This window comes from Neoarius graeffei, chromosome 12, assembly GCF_027579695.1.
Source record: "Neoarius graeffei isolate fNeoGra1 chromosome 12, fNeoGra1.pri, whole genome shotgun sequence".
Taxonomy (NCBI): Eukaryota; Metazoa; Chordata; class Actinopteri; order Siluriformes; family Ariidae; genus Neoarius; species Neoarius graeffei.
In genome coordinates, this window is record NC_083580.1 from 14,727,194 (window position 1) to 14,743,207 (window position 16,014).

Here is a 16,014-nt window from a genome sequence, read left to right on the forward strand (position 1 = left end):
CACTAGGTGGCAGCACCAGAGGTAGTAACACACACAGAGCAGGACATTTGCAAGTAGGAACCTAACTGTCTTGAATCATTCTTGCTTAACATTCTCAAAAGTGATGCTAATCAGAAGGAAGCGTGATGTGTCACACGTGTCCATCACAAGCAGCTTTGTTTCATTTGGCTCATGTGATCGTGGGGAAGGAAATAATACCGAAACAGCCTGTAATACACTATTGCTCAGCTTTTTGACACTACCCAGAGTTCACAGCGCGTACATAGCGTAGGCATGGCGTAGGAGGTAGTTACTGTAAACTGTTTTCTATACATAGACTCTAGTTTCTATCACAGCTGGCTTGACTGTGGCCTAAAACACAGGTTAAAAAATGATATAAATCACATTGGCGTTATGAAATGATTCACAAGCACGTTGTGCTGGTAGTGGCGTAACCAGAAATCAGCGTCGTAGTCGAGTCACTAAACCTCGAGTCCGAGTCCAGTCTCGAGTCCCCAGTGTTCAAGTCCAAGTCATTCAAGAAAATTCGAGTCGAGTCTGAATACAAGACCCCAACCGCACCATATGACGGTGGCTGTTGCTGCTTTTATGTGAAACCGTCTCTGCTACTGTGTTGGACTAACGTTACTGCTCGACATTTTAGTTTATAGGCTACAGATAAAAAGCTTGTTCATCGCTCAGCAAGCCCCGCCCACTATCAGCAGGGCAAATAACATGAGAGAGTTAAAGGCCAATTTATGCTGACAACCCAGTCCTCGCAGATGGCGTTGCAGATGGTGTCTGCGTAGCCCCCCCCCCCCCCCCCCCCCCCCCTTCGCAGACGCTCTGCGCGCACCTCCCAAAAATTGTGACCACCGCAGAAGCCTCGCAGACAGTGTCGCAGACAAGAGGGCTCTGATTGGTCCACTTTACATCCGCTGTACACACACTTCTGCTTCCCTACTTTCCCGGTTTGTTTTGTTTTCACGACCGCCATTTTTAAAAACACGAGCGAAGATGGAGCAGCACGAAGAGCGGTTGATCGAGGAAGTGAGGAAGTACGGACATCTATACGACTCCAGTTCTAGTCATTATAAGTAACCGGAGGATAAACACTCCACTAACCACACCCACCAACTACTAGTGATTTCGCGACTTCGCGCCCCCTTGCGTTGTGGCGGTGAATAACATCGCGCGCGCCTATTACTCCCCGCTCAACGATAAATTACAACTGTCTGCGAAAGCCTTGTCGCAAGAGCATGCAGAGGCCCTAACACTAGCTAGTTCATCGCTCAGCAAGCAAGTCCCACCCGCCATCAACAGAGCAATGAACACAGCGTCTCACTTCCTGCTCTGGGTGGAGTCTCGCCAAATGACGATTGAAGTTCGAGGTCGTCCCCGTCGTCTCCTTGATAGTTCTTCTACATATGGAACACACCACAGTGCATTTTTTTTTTTCCCACTGCACGAGAAGTCTGTATAAGCAAAGCGGACAATCTTAGGGGTGGTCTCTCCAGGCATTTTAGCGCCATTAATGTTAGTTTGTTCCTGAACATGACGTATGAACAGGTCAATGTGCGTTCTCTCTCTTTTACAAAATGAATGCAGATATAAATATCTTATGCCAAATTATTATGGCATGTTACAAAAAATAAAGAAAAAATCCGAGTCCTCGTCTCCGATTTACAAGTCCGAATGCAGTTAATGCACAAGTTCAAGTCCAAGTCAAGTCACGAGTCCTTCAAATTAGGGCACGAGTCGGACTCGAGTACTACAAGTCTGCCAGAAATGAATTACAGTGGGATGAGTAAATAAGATGATGATTGTTTTCTGATCTGTACAGTTAAATTGGCGTGTTGCATTTGTGCATTTCAGGAGGACGTCAGATTTATCATTTAAGGCACAAACTACCATCAGATGATCTCTCCATGACATTATAACATTGCCATGAAATAGATTTATGACCCTGAAAGATTAAACTAACGTTTTAATGATGGGAATAATTACACCAATACAATGCACTTGTATTGCAAAGGTTTGATTTGTTGTCCTTACAGAATAAATTTATCAAAATGTAATATTTTATTTGTATCGATATCATCGTGTAAAGCCTGCATCAGGATATGTCTCTTATTGTGCCTTTAGGGTATTGTTTCACGCCTAGAAACAACCCAATATGTTATGAAATTGGTGCCCTGTTTGTTTTGATTCTTTGTAACCAGGAAGAAATATTGTTCCAAAGAAAACGCCAGAAAAAAATCGGGTTCAGCCTCTGCAGCTCCCAGTGGAGCCAACGTTTAAGGTAAAATATACTTATTTCAGCATTAGTTAAATTTGTGGGCTTTGTATCCAGTGTATTGTTCTCAGAACTTTGTCTTCATAAACTGATAATTTTGTTAAATAATAAAATGAAAATATAGCTGTACTGTGAGCTCACTATTTGATCTGAATTAAGTTAGATTTTCCTTCCTAAATAACAAAGAAGGCAAATTTCTATAGTTCTGTAAAGCTGCTTTGTGACAGTCTGTGGTTAAAGGCACTGTACAAAAAGAAAGGAAATTTGAATCTTAGGCTACGTTCACACTGCAGGCTGAAGTGACTCAAATCCGATCTTTTATTGACAATATGAACGACACAGATCCGATTTTTTTCAAATCCGACCCAGGCCGTTTGGATATGTGGTCCTAATTCCGATTCCTATCCGCTCTTTTCATATGCGACTTCAGTCTGAACCGCCAGGTCGCATTCATCCGACTTACACGTCATCAACAAGCCACAAACGTCACTATTCTGCGCTGAAGTAGGCGGCGGGTCTCTCAAAAAAAGTTACAACAACATGGCACATGACATCAATGCGAGGGACGCTTCGGGCTGTGAAGGTTCTGAATCTTCTCAATGGAAGGACGCAGAGGTTAGGGAGCTGATTTCCATTTGGGGGGATACAGCTATTCAAGCTAGATTGGATGGGTCATACCGCAACCGGGCGGTTTTACTTCCGTAAACACTGGCCATGCTCACTGCGTGTGACGTCGTCGTATCCTGCAATGTGCATGCGGAACACTTTTAGGTCGCTTTTCGTTCATACTGAGGATCACATACAAGTCGCATATATTTGTTAATGTGAACGACCTCACAAAAAAATCGGATTTCATAAAAAAATCGGAATTGAGCATTAAGCCTTGCAGTGTGAACGTAGCGTTATTTGAATATGACCCTCAGCAAAAGAACCACATGTTTTTATCTTTAATATTATTACTACTTTAATTGCACTGATTTAATGAAAACATTGCACAGTATACATTTTTTATTATTATTATATAGCATGAGCTTCTTCTGGTAAAATCGTGCCCTGTGATTGGTTCCTTGGTGGGCATAATTTTCCTGTAACACCGACGGGCGATTATGGACTTTCTTTCCAAGGCGCCGGCTTTCAGTGTTGCAAAAAAAACCCCAAAAACCTAATCCATCCATCCATTATCTGTAGCCGCTTATCCTGTACAAGGTTGCAGGCAAGCTGGAGCCTATCCCAGCTGACTATACATAGTTTTCAGTGACGTCACGGCATTCCGGGGAAAGCCCTCCAGCCGCCATCTTGTGGGTCAAACAAAACGGACCATCGCCATTACCAGCTACGTTATCTCAGACGAATTTATGAAGTTATATAGTCAGTTTTCTAAAATAAAGATCAATGTCGGCAAAATCAAGCAAACAGAAACATTAGACGACAACGGTATGCAACCAAACTGGCCTTGATTGGGGGAACTGACCCCTACGAAGTGGACAAAGATGCATTTTCAAGTGACCTATGCAGGGCTGCCAAAGCCTGAAACTGCCAAAGCCTGCTCCAAAACCTGAAACTGACTTCATCAAACTTTAAAGGCTGTCTGATATATACTACAACTTTATATATTCTAGCATTAAATAGACTGTTGAATGTTATGCAACTGTAATAAGTTGATTAAACACAAATCAAATCATACAGAATAGACCTAAAATGTTTTTCAAAAACGACCCTTGCGTGAGTGAAGTGACAAGTGTCAAATAGAAACGTGACAAACGAGCGATATTAAGTGTACATTACAATGTAAACGTACTCTCAGCGGTTCCAGTTAGGCATTCTCCAGAGATTGTTTACACGATGTTTTGATTTCCAAAAACAAACTTAAACACAATTGATTGTTTATTTAAACAACTTACCATTTATAAAATGATCGGAGCAGACTTTGCTGTGTTTGGAAGGCTGATAATCCTTGTGGTTGATTCTCACAAGCCATAGATTTCTCCTTTGCATGCTGAGTTTCTTTGTTTGCTCGCCTTCGTGCTCCCGTACAGTGGGAAGTCCGTAAAAGCTCCGCTTGACTTCATCATCTGACCTATTACGACAGCTGTGAATACAACAGGTGTGCACCATTGCTAGCTTTAAATAGCCTGCTTGGGTTCTTTTGAAGACTTTGTACTCGCGCGTTACAATGTGTGCTCAGTCACCCGTACGGTAAGCTTGACCCACAAGATGGCCGCCACTAGGGAATCCCCGACTCTGTGACGTCATGTGCAAACTATGTATAGCTGACTTGCAACCACGTGATCAATGTGCTACATCATGAGCGTCCGCCATGATGGTGGATATACAAAGCAACTAGGATGGCAGCCGCTGAAAGCATGTCTATAAACAGTGCTGAATTTTCTCAGCATCCTTGACTTGCAATTGACGTCAAAGCAAAATAGAAACAGCCATGTCGGTGGAGATACAAATGCGGGGTCAAGCGACATTCCATACAAAACAATCACGCGTGTGCAACTCTCTTTGTTTCTCCACTGCTTTAAGCATTCTTTTAGCTATGCCATATCTTTGTGCTGTATATGGTTGTGGTTACAACGGTACTCGTAACCATGGCGCATTCCGATTTGTTTTTTATTTATTTATTTATTTTTTTAGAATTCCGTCCTTGATTCGGAAAGAGGGCGAGGAAACTCTGAGGCTTAGTATGGAGAGGAGATGAAGGGAGCAGGACTCTTTGTCCAGTAGATAAGACATTCCATTCAAAGCCTTTTTCAGACGCACTAGCAATGATTTTATATTTCAGGTATTCCTGTGTTCGCGAATGAAAGGCCTGCGAGAGCGCTGCTCAGCGCCTGAAGATTTAAAGGTCTCATTGCATCATTTTTTCATTAATTGTGCGGTGGTCTCTAGTATGAATGAATGCCCTGTGAGCCGGTTTTGGTGAAAAAAAAAAAAAAAAAGCTGTGGTTCTCCTGTTTCAGGCTGTTCTAGTTTGCTGGAGGAGTGGGTGGCGGGAGAACAACAGGATTTCAGCTCTTACTCATTAATATTCACGACATGTAAACGTGTTACCTCTGATTGGCTAACAGCACTGTGACGCTACCTCCAGTGGGTCAGAACAAGCGGATGTGGGTGTCTTTGTAAAAACTGTTTTGATTGGCTATTATGGTCTCGACATCGATGTTTTGACCAATAACAATGTAGATAACACGAATTTTACGTCACATTCAACGAGATTTAAACGAGATGGCGACTTACAAATAATGTGTAAACATCGTTGGAGTTAATAAAGTTTGAACAGCATGAAGGAACATACCCCAACCCCCCGAAATTAATTAAAAAAATTCTCAACGGATTTGGCATAATATAAAAAGGTCGTTTTTTACTCAGAAAAAGCAGAAATCTGCCAAAAAGCGGGAAACTCTCATCCCTGCCGAGCTTGTGACCATGTCATGCATGCTAACGTGGAGAATATGAACATGCTATTTTGTAACAAAAACCTTCGAACAAAAAGTTCATGTTTTATTTACAGCTTGTGAGCTGGTGGTCGATCGTCTTGACGGCACAGATCCAGGTATTAAAAACAACCTCGAAGCAAAACCACTACTGAAGGCACTGAAGTTTGAAAAGTCACTGTGGTTGAAACGATCAGAACACAGTACTAACGCTGCATTATACTTCGCTGGTGGTGTTCCAAAGATACATTCCAACCATTTCTTCTTCAGCTCTTCTATCTTGGGCAAGAAATGCAACGTTGATGTGTTACTGCCACAAATAACACAGGCACGAACTTGTTCAGACATGCTTTCAATTTGCTGTTAGGTCCTCTTCTTTAGTTACTGACGAGATGGGCTCTGCTATCTCTCCTCGCGCTTAAATCCAAACTTTCTTCCCATGGGCGGTCGCAAGCCAAGGTGGGCGAGGCCATGAATACTAATTTTCGAAGTGGCGTAAGTTCGTAGGGCTTTTTCAGATTCGCTCGTTTTTCCGACTATTTTCTTTCATAAGCTAATACAGGGAACGGGAGTAGAATTACATGCAGCATGCATATGCAACTCGGAGTGAACTATGGTATTTCAAAAAGAGCCAGTATTAAACGTTTTTGGTGGAAGGGCACCTTTAACATGATTCAGCTGGCTTTAAAAATTGATAACTCCTCCAACCAAGCTTGCAGTGAAGCCAAATTTGACAGGCACCTCCCTCTAAACCTCCCCCTTGGAAAGAGTACGGTGTTGGGTCGATAGGACCGTGCCTCAGCCTGGGATCCACAAACAAAGCCCCCGCGAGAGCGCTGCGAGAGCGCTTAAAGATTTAACATGATCCATATTATGGCACTCATTTGCTTTACAAAAATGTGTTTTGCTTTGATCAGATTCCATTGAGAATTCCTTCTTTTTTAGAACAAACAAATACCTGAAATATAAAATAACCGATGGTGCGTATGAAAAAGGCTTTGGAGGAAGTGGTCATGGGATGAAATGACTGTATTCGTAGTCGATGGTTGGTAGAAGCATCTTATCTTCAGAAAAGCCTGACTTTTTTTAAATAATACGAGTCAAAACCGTACACACATCCATATTCGCGCGATCGTTCAAATCGTGGTAATACTGAGAAAATTCAGCACTGTTTACAGACACGCTTTCAGCAGCTGTCATCCTAGTTGCTTTGTATATCCACCATCATGGTGGACGCTCATGACATGGCACATTTTGATCATGTGGTTGCAAGTCATCTATTCTGCCTGCGTGACTCAACTACGTTACAAATACGACGTGACTGAAAGCAGTGTCATGCCTCATTATGATCACTGTCTAGTTTAATCTTTGAAATAAAAAAAAAGCCATATAATAAACTCCTTATTAACCTGGCTTGCTCGGTCTTTACGGGAAAATATCAGACCGAGGTCTTTTTTGTACAGGCCTCGCTGCATATGACTCGGTCCATACTGTCAAGGCCTCAGCCTGGTATTTTCCCGTAAAGATCGAGCAAATGAGATTAATAAGGAGTTGATAATGTCATGCGCTCTTTGTCGTCTGTTTGTCCTCACCCAATCACACATTTATTAACTCTTTTGTTTTACCCTTTCATAGTTGGTCTGTACGAGTTTGGATGAACTGAGGATTCTCATCAGCAAGACTGAGGATGAGCTCGACGAGTTGGAGAGCACCAAAAAGAGATGTGTTAGTAAGAGGGGGAATTCTCACAAACAAACACACAGATTGATCGACTAATCATACGTATTTATCTTTGTCCAAAATGTACCATTTTGATGGCAGTCAGGTTTGCCTCAATACAAAGAAAATGCACTGTTGGCCTCCGTTAAAAGAGTTTTTGGTTGGGACATTTCAGGAAAGGTGGTACTTTAAGAGAGAAGCCGTGAAGGAGCTTCACATTACCCTCATAAGACTACTGAACGAGCTGTTGCCATGGGAACCGAAATTACTCAAGGCCTTTCACAGGAACAGGTAAGCAAGTGCATCACTTTGATTGATTGATTTCTATCTTGCTGCTTATTGTTGAAAAATCTAATCAGGGATGGGAATTTTCCGCGGAATTCCGCGGATTTTATCAACCCAGGGGTCATTTTTGTGAATCGTCTAAATCCGAGGAGAAAATATTTAGGGGGGGTTAGGTATGTGTTGACCCAGTCAACCATCGGGAACAAGGCTCTGTTTACATCGGCAGTTCAGAACGTACACTGTATTTGATTGGCCGTTGAGAGAGAAATATCGCGATTTGACCAATGGTAAACGAGCATAGATAGGAAAGGCCAAAATGTCACATGTAAGCTTCGTTCTGATTGGTTCTTCGCATTTCGCTTTCTTACTCATTCAACATGGCGCTCCACGAGGCCGGAGATTGAGGATGTAACAGCGAATAAGAGCTTCAAAATGGTGAAGATTATCACAAAAGAAAACGAATCGCTTATTCAGGTGATAGATAAAGACGTGAAGAATAAATTCCGTTGGGACTGGTTAGAGAGAACTGTAACTTTGAAGATAAAAATCGGCAAAACCACTGAAGGCGTAGTTGAGAAATTGTCCGATTTCATTGGAAAATGTGACGCTCCCGGCAAAGCCCAATGTATCTACTGCAATGACATTATTGAGACTATTTTTGTTTATTAGTGTCCAAAACTCAAGCTTCTTTGGACTGAAAATATTATTCAACTGAGCAATCTGAGACCATTTCTAGTGGTCTAAAATGTATAAAACTCATTAGCTTCCGGGGGCCTTCCGCCCCCTGGCCCCCCGACCAGGCTCCGCCCTGGACCTGGCTGGGGGCCATTGGCCCCCAGACCCCCGATTAAATTTTCAGCTGAAAATACAATTTCTCATTCTCATCCCTGTCTAATTTTCTTGTAAATTTAGTCAACTATTAGCGTAAACCCAACCCTGGCCATTTCTCTCATTAGGGCTCGACTGAAAAAGGAAAGCGACGACTTTAAAAAGCATCCCGGGTTTGAAAACTTTGTCCGAGAGGAGTGGGGGTCATTCGAAGTCGATGGAGAGGCATACAAAGAAGGCTGTTCATCTGCAGAGATTAGCAGAGAATTGAAGGATGAGGATAAAACCGAGAGACTTTTGAAGGGCGACTCTGGAATAACAGGTGATAAATATGAACCTCTTTTTTTTTTTCCTCCAAGAATGTATTTCTTTTGGTTAAGTCATAAAGGGAGAATGAGCTCTGCCTTTCTAATTGCTTTTAAAGAGTTTTAGTTTCCCACTAGTCTATTTTATGCATTTCTTCATAATCGGTCATTGTTTTCTGGCTTAACTCAGCTGCTTTATAATTTACTTCCATAGTAATTTATAAAAATAGGTACCCTATGGGTCCATGTGGCTCCTGCGTATAAATAAATCTGTTTTCTGATCCCATGCCCATAGAGTGAATATAGCATATATACATGTCATCAATGATATTCGCCTCATCACTTGCAAGCGTCACCAAGCTGTGAGCAGCATCAGGGCTTGGAGTATTTTGGTTACCTAGGCTACGTTCACACTGCAGGCTGAAGTGACTCAAATCCGATCTTTTCGCCCATATGTGACCTGTATCCGATCTTTTATTGACAATTTGAACGACACAGATCCGATTTTTTTCAAATCCGACCCAGGCCGTTTGGATATGTGGTGCTAATTCCGATTCCTATCCGCTCTTTTCATATGCGACTTCAGTCTGAACCGCCAGGTCGCATTCATCCGACTTACACGTCATCAACAAGCCACAAACGTCACTATTCTGCGCTGAAGTAGGCGGCGGGTCTCTCAAAAAAGTTACAACAACATGGCGCATAATCACGGGCGCAGATAGAGGGTGGGACGAGTCATATTTAAATTCACCTCGTTCGGTCCCCCCCACTTATAGGGAGGAAAAAACGTCTATGCTGTCTTTCTTTGCATAAGGCAAACCTCACGGAAAAATCAAAAGACTAATTACCATTCGGTTTATTGAGGTGCACAGCAGTGTATACATAGTTGCAACAACTCACATAAAACAAAACAAAGACTGATATTCGGTTGGTTGAGCTGCGCAGACTGCACAGGTTGCGAGCTCGAGCTTGGTTGCTATGGTTACTAACAACAAGTTTGACAGGCATATCGGGGTTGGGGTTGGTTTGCTGGCAGCTTTGTCCCCCCCCCCCAGTTTTTTGTCTCCCCCAGTTCAAAAAACGTATCTGCGCCCCTGCGCATGACATCAGTGCGAGGGACGCTTCGGGCTGTGAAGGTTCTGAATCTTCTCAATGGAAGGACGCAGAGGTTAGGGAGCTGATTTCCATTTGGGGGGATGCAGCTATTCAAGCTAGATTGGATGAGTCATACCGCAACCGGGCGGTTTTACTTCCGTAAACACTGGCCATGCTCACTGCGTGTGACGTCGTCGTATCCTGCAGTGCGCATGCGGAACACTTTTAGGTCGCTTTTCGTTCATACTGAGGATCACATACAAGTCGCATATATTTGTTAATGTGAACGACCTCACAAAAAAATCGGATTTCACAAAAAAATCGGAATTGAGCATTAAGCCTTGCAGTGTGAACGTAGCGCTAGTTTGTTTACTGTGTTTTGTTCAAAATACAGTGCTGTGAACTATATTTTCAAAATAGTAAGAAAGCACTCGTTGATGAATTGTCTTCGAAGCATTATTTAGTACTAATGAGCACATTTTGTTTCACAAGTGTAGTGTAAAGACTCTAGAATAAAATAAAAAATTTTACGCAAATAGCAGAAGTTTGATATCGGCTTCTCAATATATCTGCTAAAAAAACCTTACAAAACCTTTCAGAAGGACCAAACAAAAGCTGTGTTAATCAAAAGATGAATTTTCTTAAAATAAATACCACTTACTCATTATCGAATCAGTAGCCTTGGCGAACCACGAGGTGAATTTCGTTTATCTTTTTATCTGCCGATTATCTTCCGATACTACGAAGTCATAACGAGGTTTCTCTTATTTCGTTTCTGGTTCTGATTGGTTCCGAAGTTTATCAAGAAGTAGAACGGGTAACCGAACTCGATCAGGATAAGTGCTGATTGGTTACGAAGTTTCGCTAGTGTTGTGCTCAATCTTACAACACGATGACATAGTGGCTTCGCCACTCGTTCTTGTGTACCTTTGATAACACGAGATCAACTGTTCATATCGCGAGATCACGATTCGCCATTCTGGTGATTTTGTAATGCTTCTGCGTATGCATTCTTACAACATGGCATAGTGGCTACTGCCTCGTTTCGCTTCTGTGAGGCAGTAGCCACAAAAATGATAACGCAATATGCTTGTTCAAATAATCAATCGGTTCATTGTTGTTTTCATTTTTGCAGACTGTGAAAGTCACATTGGAAATCCATCATTAGCACACTTTGTCAGCAGATCAGAAGTTAACACAGCTTTGAGTGAATCTGGACCTTTGACTCGAAGCTCAAAGCGCCGTCAGAGTGGCAGCCTAGATGAGGACTTCAGCCTCAGCAAAAAAGGAAGGATGTTCGCTAATGATTCCGTGACCCCTGAACCACAAACAAAGGATGCATCTGGGGAACAAAGTGCAGCAGGAGCAAACGCTTCAACCACTGAAACAACGTCAGTGGTAACTGCACCCTGGGGTGGTTATCAGAGGCGCTGTAATCCAATTCAGGCATTGCTGGCCAAGAGTGTTGGAAATAAAGTAACCCTGATAAGTCATCCGCAGGTAACTGTGACGGAGCAAACTTTGCAAAGTCCAAATAAGACCGTTTCTGCAAGTTTAACCACAGCCAACCCCATAGCAGTTTGTCAGCCTACACCACAACCGACACCGGTCTCCATGCAAGCAAATACTTCATCATCCGCGTCGTCATCTGTACAGCAGCCTATGCAGGTTGTATATAAAGCTCCGGAGGGCTTGAGTTTGGTGAGGAACAATGGCATGCCAGTTCGGTTTTCGGTGCAGCCAGTCATTCATCAGAAAACGGGAGAGAAGGCAATGCAGCAGGTTATTATTCTTCCCACAAATTTACTCATTCAAAAGACTGAGGAAAAAAGAGCTCCGCAACCATCAGGTGTTACTGCTGTTGCCACAACCAAGCCTGCTCCACATTTGTCCAATACTTCAGGGTTCACTGTGCCAGAAAACAAGATTCCAGTCCAACAAGTCTCTCCATTAAAAAGTATTAGCACTGTAATGACTTCATCTGCTGTTTCACCTAGCTTGAAAAAATCAGCTGGCGTTTCACCTGCCCGTAAAAAGACTGCTGAACCAAGCTCAACCCTAAAGGGATCCACTACGCCTACTTCAGCCACTACTGATCCCAACAAATGTGACCTTAATCAAGAGTTAAAGACAGTGTGCATCAGAGACTCGCAGTCCATTCTTGTCACAACCAGAGGAGGAAACACAGGAGTGGTGAAGGTACAGACATCAGACAACAGTGGTGCGAGTGTTTTGCCATCCAGCCCTGTTTTCACTCTCCCCCCTAAGTTTCAAGCTTTCCTGGTGTCCAAGGCATCTACTGTAGCAACATCCACTGCTCAAACGACTACACCTGCCAAGTTAATGCCTGTTGTCTCCTCTCTAAATGATAAAGGAATTTCTTTTACCCCAGCACCCCAATCACCTCTAAAAAGTGCCAATCCAGTGAACCCATCCCCTCTGATGGAAAGATTAAGTGGTACAGTACCCTTTACCAATGACTTGCCTTTCCCCTTGGGGTCTGTTTCTGGCAACGCAGCAAAAAGTACCCAAATATTAATCGGTATTAATTCACTAGTTCCAGCCACCTCACAAACCAATGCTAGTGTCCCTTCATCTGAGTGGGCTGTCCAGAGCGCTGCTCCTGAAAATATATTTCAACTTGCTCAAAAGAGACCCCAAGATACTAGCGCCAATCCAGATCAGTCTACCTTCCAGAAAGTTTTTGTAGTCACATCCACCACAAACGTCTCCGCATCAGTATCAAGTATCACCACTACTTCAGGATCAAAGATCAAGTTTACGAGTCAATCTGGCTCTGCTTGCTCTACGGTTACAGTCGCTAAAGGGTTAATAACATCCGAGTCTGGTATTACTGCTACGACTACTTCATCAGCAGCTGAAGTCATGAAGGTTAGACCCAACCTCGGACAAGCCACCGGCAGCACGTCTGCTGGTACTCCGAATAAAGTCCAGGGCATCAACATTACTGGGTTAGCAGCTGGAATACTGGACAGAACTCCAATAACCAGCAAAAAACCAGCAGAAACCGCCACGAAAGTTGCACCTATGATGCTGTCCAGTGTACTTGCAACTTCAAGTGGGCAATTTTTTGTCCAGAGCAGCAATTCTGCTACAAATAGCTGTTCGTCAGTGACTGTCGGTGGTCCTGTCAAATTAAGCGAATCTGTTGATGGCAAAAGTAGGTTTTCCACGTACGACACTGGGAATATGGCCTCCTCTGAACTCCTTTCAGCAGGCCAACAAAAAAGTCTGTCTCACTCTGTGTCAACTGCTATCCCAATGTCCAACATGATGAATAATAGATCAGAGCTAGTAGTTAGCAGCTCCGCTCCAAATATAGGCTGTTCTGTATTAGGAAGCTCATTTAACAAAGGTACTACTTTACCAAGGGGAGTGACGCAGGACAAACCGTTGGATAGTACATCCCTTAGTATGGCTTCCACAACTATCAAACTGCCTATCATCAGCCCTATGACTAGGGTCTCTCAGCCTCTAGCTTTGAGCACCACAACAGCCAGACATGCATCGGCCAACCCTTGTACCGGAACCCGATCAGTAATGGCTTCTACGGTGAGAACTCCTATAAACGCCATCCCTGGTACCACAACGGTTCAGGAAAAAGTTGTGATTAATACTACTGCTCCACTTGCTCCTGGAACCCAACTATTAATTAACAACACGAGGCTTGTGGTACCTGCTCAAGGACTTGCACCAGGCAGTCACGTTCTTCTTATCTCAAGTCCTACTGTGCATCCTACAGCCCGACTGGGGGCAAATTCTATATATCCTGCCCCAATGGTGGCAGGTACTTTGACTCCTCCTCCTCCTCTTCCTCCTCCTGCTGCTTCAGTTGTTCAAGGTCTGAGAATGGTAGCACCTGGTATAAGGTCACAGGAAACATCCGCCAGGCAACCAGCACCCATCATAGCAAAGACTGAACAGTCCGTTTCTGTTAATCATCTTTTAACTGCAGTCAGACCCCCACCAGTCTCCGTTAACTCTTCTACTCTTGCACAAGTGTCTCAATTAAGTCCTGCCCAATCATCTGGGCAACAAGGCTTGACCCAAATCGTAAGACTTCCTTCCTTTTTACTCCCTGAAATGAAGGAATACTCTGCTGCTTCTTCATGTATTGTTACCAGCTGCCCAAAAGAAAATGTTACGGTTTCTTCTCGGTCACGGAGATGCTTACCGAGCACGACCACTCCAGAACGTTTACAGACAGAACCTGCCAGTGCTGCACCAAAATTAAAAACGGTCATAACAGAAGTAAAAACTGTGATTTCCTGGCCATCCCCAGTGGTCACCGTGTCACCCATGAGTAGTACAGTATCAAGGATGCAGACACTTCCTGTGGCGACTGTCCCACCAATTGGCAGTACAATTAGTAGTAGTCGTCAAACCGCTTGTGTCGCGACAGTATCTCCGTCTGTTAACACGCTGTTAATGGCAACTTGTCAACCGGTTAGGCCTGTGCAACCTGGAAATATTCGAATGAACGTCGCTAACCATCCACCACAGGTTAAAAGCAAGACTCCAACACAAGTTTCAGGTGGGCAAACCATCTGTACTACCAGTAAACTGTTGTTAAGTCCAGATGGTGCCATTTTGAACGTACTTGGATGCCCATCTCAACCAAATCAACCAATGACGACGGATAAAACGACAGTGGGTGTAACCACCTCTAATGCACCTGTTTTGCACACACTAGATTCAGAGACAATGGTAACATCAGATAATCCACAATTACTAAAAATGTGATTTAAAAGTAATCGAATAATTAATTTGATTACCCCATTAAACTCTCTCTCTCTGTCATTCTCAGATCAAATGGTTTAAAGTTATGGAATAAGCACTATTTTGTATATTGGACTTATACAACACCTCTGGTGGAAATGCTGTCATGAGTTTTTATCAAATTTGATTTAGAGTGGCCAGTATTGTGTGTGTGTGTGTGTAGTTAAAAAAAATGTTGTGTTTTCCTGTTCCTTCTCAAGTTCCACTTGATTTTAGAAGAATTTGAATATTTTGTAGCATTTTTTAAAAAAAATTGCCATTCATTAAACAATTCATGTTTTATTCTTTGAAATGCTATACAAGCCGTGTTTTAGCACGTCTGCCGTATCTGTTCCTCACACTTGCACTCGGTGTCCACGGTAAAAGATTGGATAATAGATTTTATTTGAAGCTGACTTGATGTTTTCTCTTGCACACGTAGAGACTTTGAAAGAAACGTTGCAAATTAAAGTGCTACCATATGATAGATTTATTTAATAAATTACACACCATGGAGTTTTCAAAATAGTTTGGATGACTTGCATTGGAAAGTGGAAATAAATCCAGTGCTTTGTTCCTTATCACAAAGGATTGTATTGTTTATTCAGCAATGCGTTCCGAAGCATGGTTTTTATAAGAGCTTTAATGTGGTTCTAACCAGCTGTTTCAAATAAGATTGGAAGTCTGCTCAGTTTGGAATGTGAATGGAAAAACAGCATTCAAGGAAAATAAAAATGAGGGTGTGTAGTAGGAGAACGCACTGTAAGTAATAGAAAGCACATGCAGTGTGATTGCTGTGAAGCACCAATGTTATGTCGCACCCATGGTGGTTTGCCTGAGGTAATCTCTGCAGGATTTCTTGAATATCTTCTGTAGGTCGGAGTTAAATGTTGCAATGGTTGAACTGAAATTTGAACAGATTTGTAGAGAGCCTGATTCCATAAATCAGGAGTCAATGAGTATGTAAGAAAATGTGGGTTGTTTTTTTTTTTTAATTACATAACCATTTCAGAAAAATTAATGACACTCTCGGAAAATAAAGTACATTATTGTACCTTTAGGGGTACAGAGGTTTGTCACTCAAGCAGTACTCTCTAAAACAGGGGTTCTCAACCTTTTCTACTTTGAGGCCCATCTATTCAAACTTGTAATGAGTCGGGGGCCCATTAAAAAAGCTCCCCAATTATTTTGGCTCATCTATTCTATTAGAATCTAATCTATTGTAAAGTGTATGAATGGAATGAAAAATCACTCCCTGTTACAGATAGAAGCCCAGAAATTAAATAAA

At 42.6% G+C, this 16,014-nt stretch overlaps 1 protein-coding gene across 1 annotated transcript in view; it reads left to right on the plus strand.

The window, feature by feature from the left end:
- Nucleotides 1–16,014, plus strand: part of LOC132895222 (uncharacterized protein KIAA2026-like) — a 59,096-nt gene extending 43,082 nt beyond the window's left edge. Inside the window, exons 5-9 of the mRNA XM_060935565.1 lie at nucleotides 2,202–2,281; nucleotides 7,351–7,440; nucleotides 7,610–7,725; nucleotides 8,676–8,869; nucleotides 11,083–16,014. Of these exons, the coding sequence (XP_060791548.1) occupies nucleotides 2,202–2,281; nucleotides 7,351–7,440; nucleotides 7,610–7,725; nucleotides 8,676–8,869; nucleotides 11,083–14,711 (4,109 nt within the window). The 3' untranslated portion in view covers nucleotides 14,712–16,014. The remainder of the gene's footprint in view (nucleotides 1–2,201; nucleotides 2,282–7,350; nucleotides 7,441–7,609; nucleotides 7,726–8,675; nucleotides 8,870–11,082) is intronic.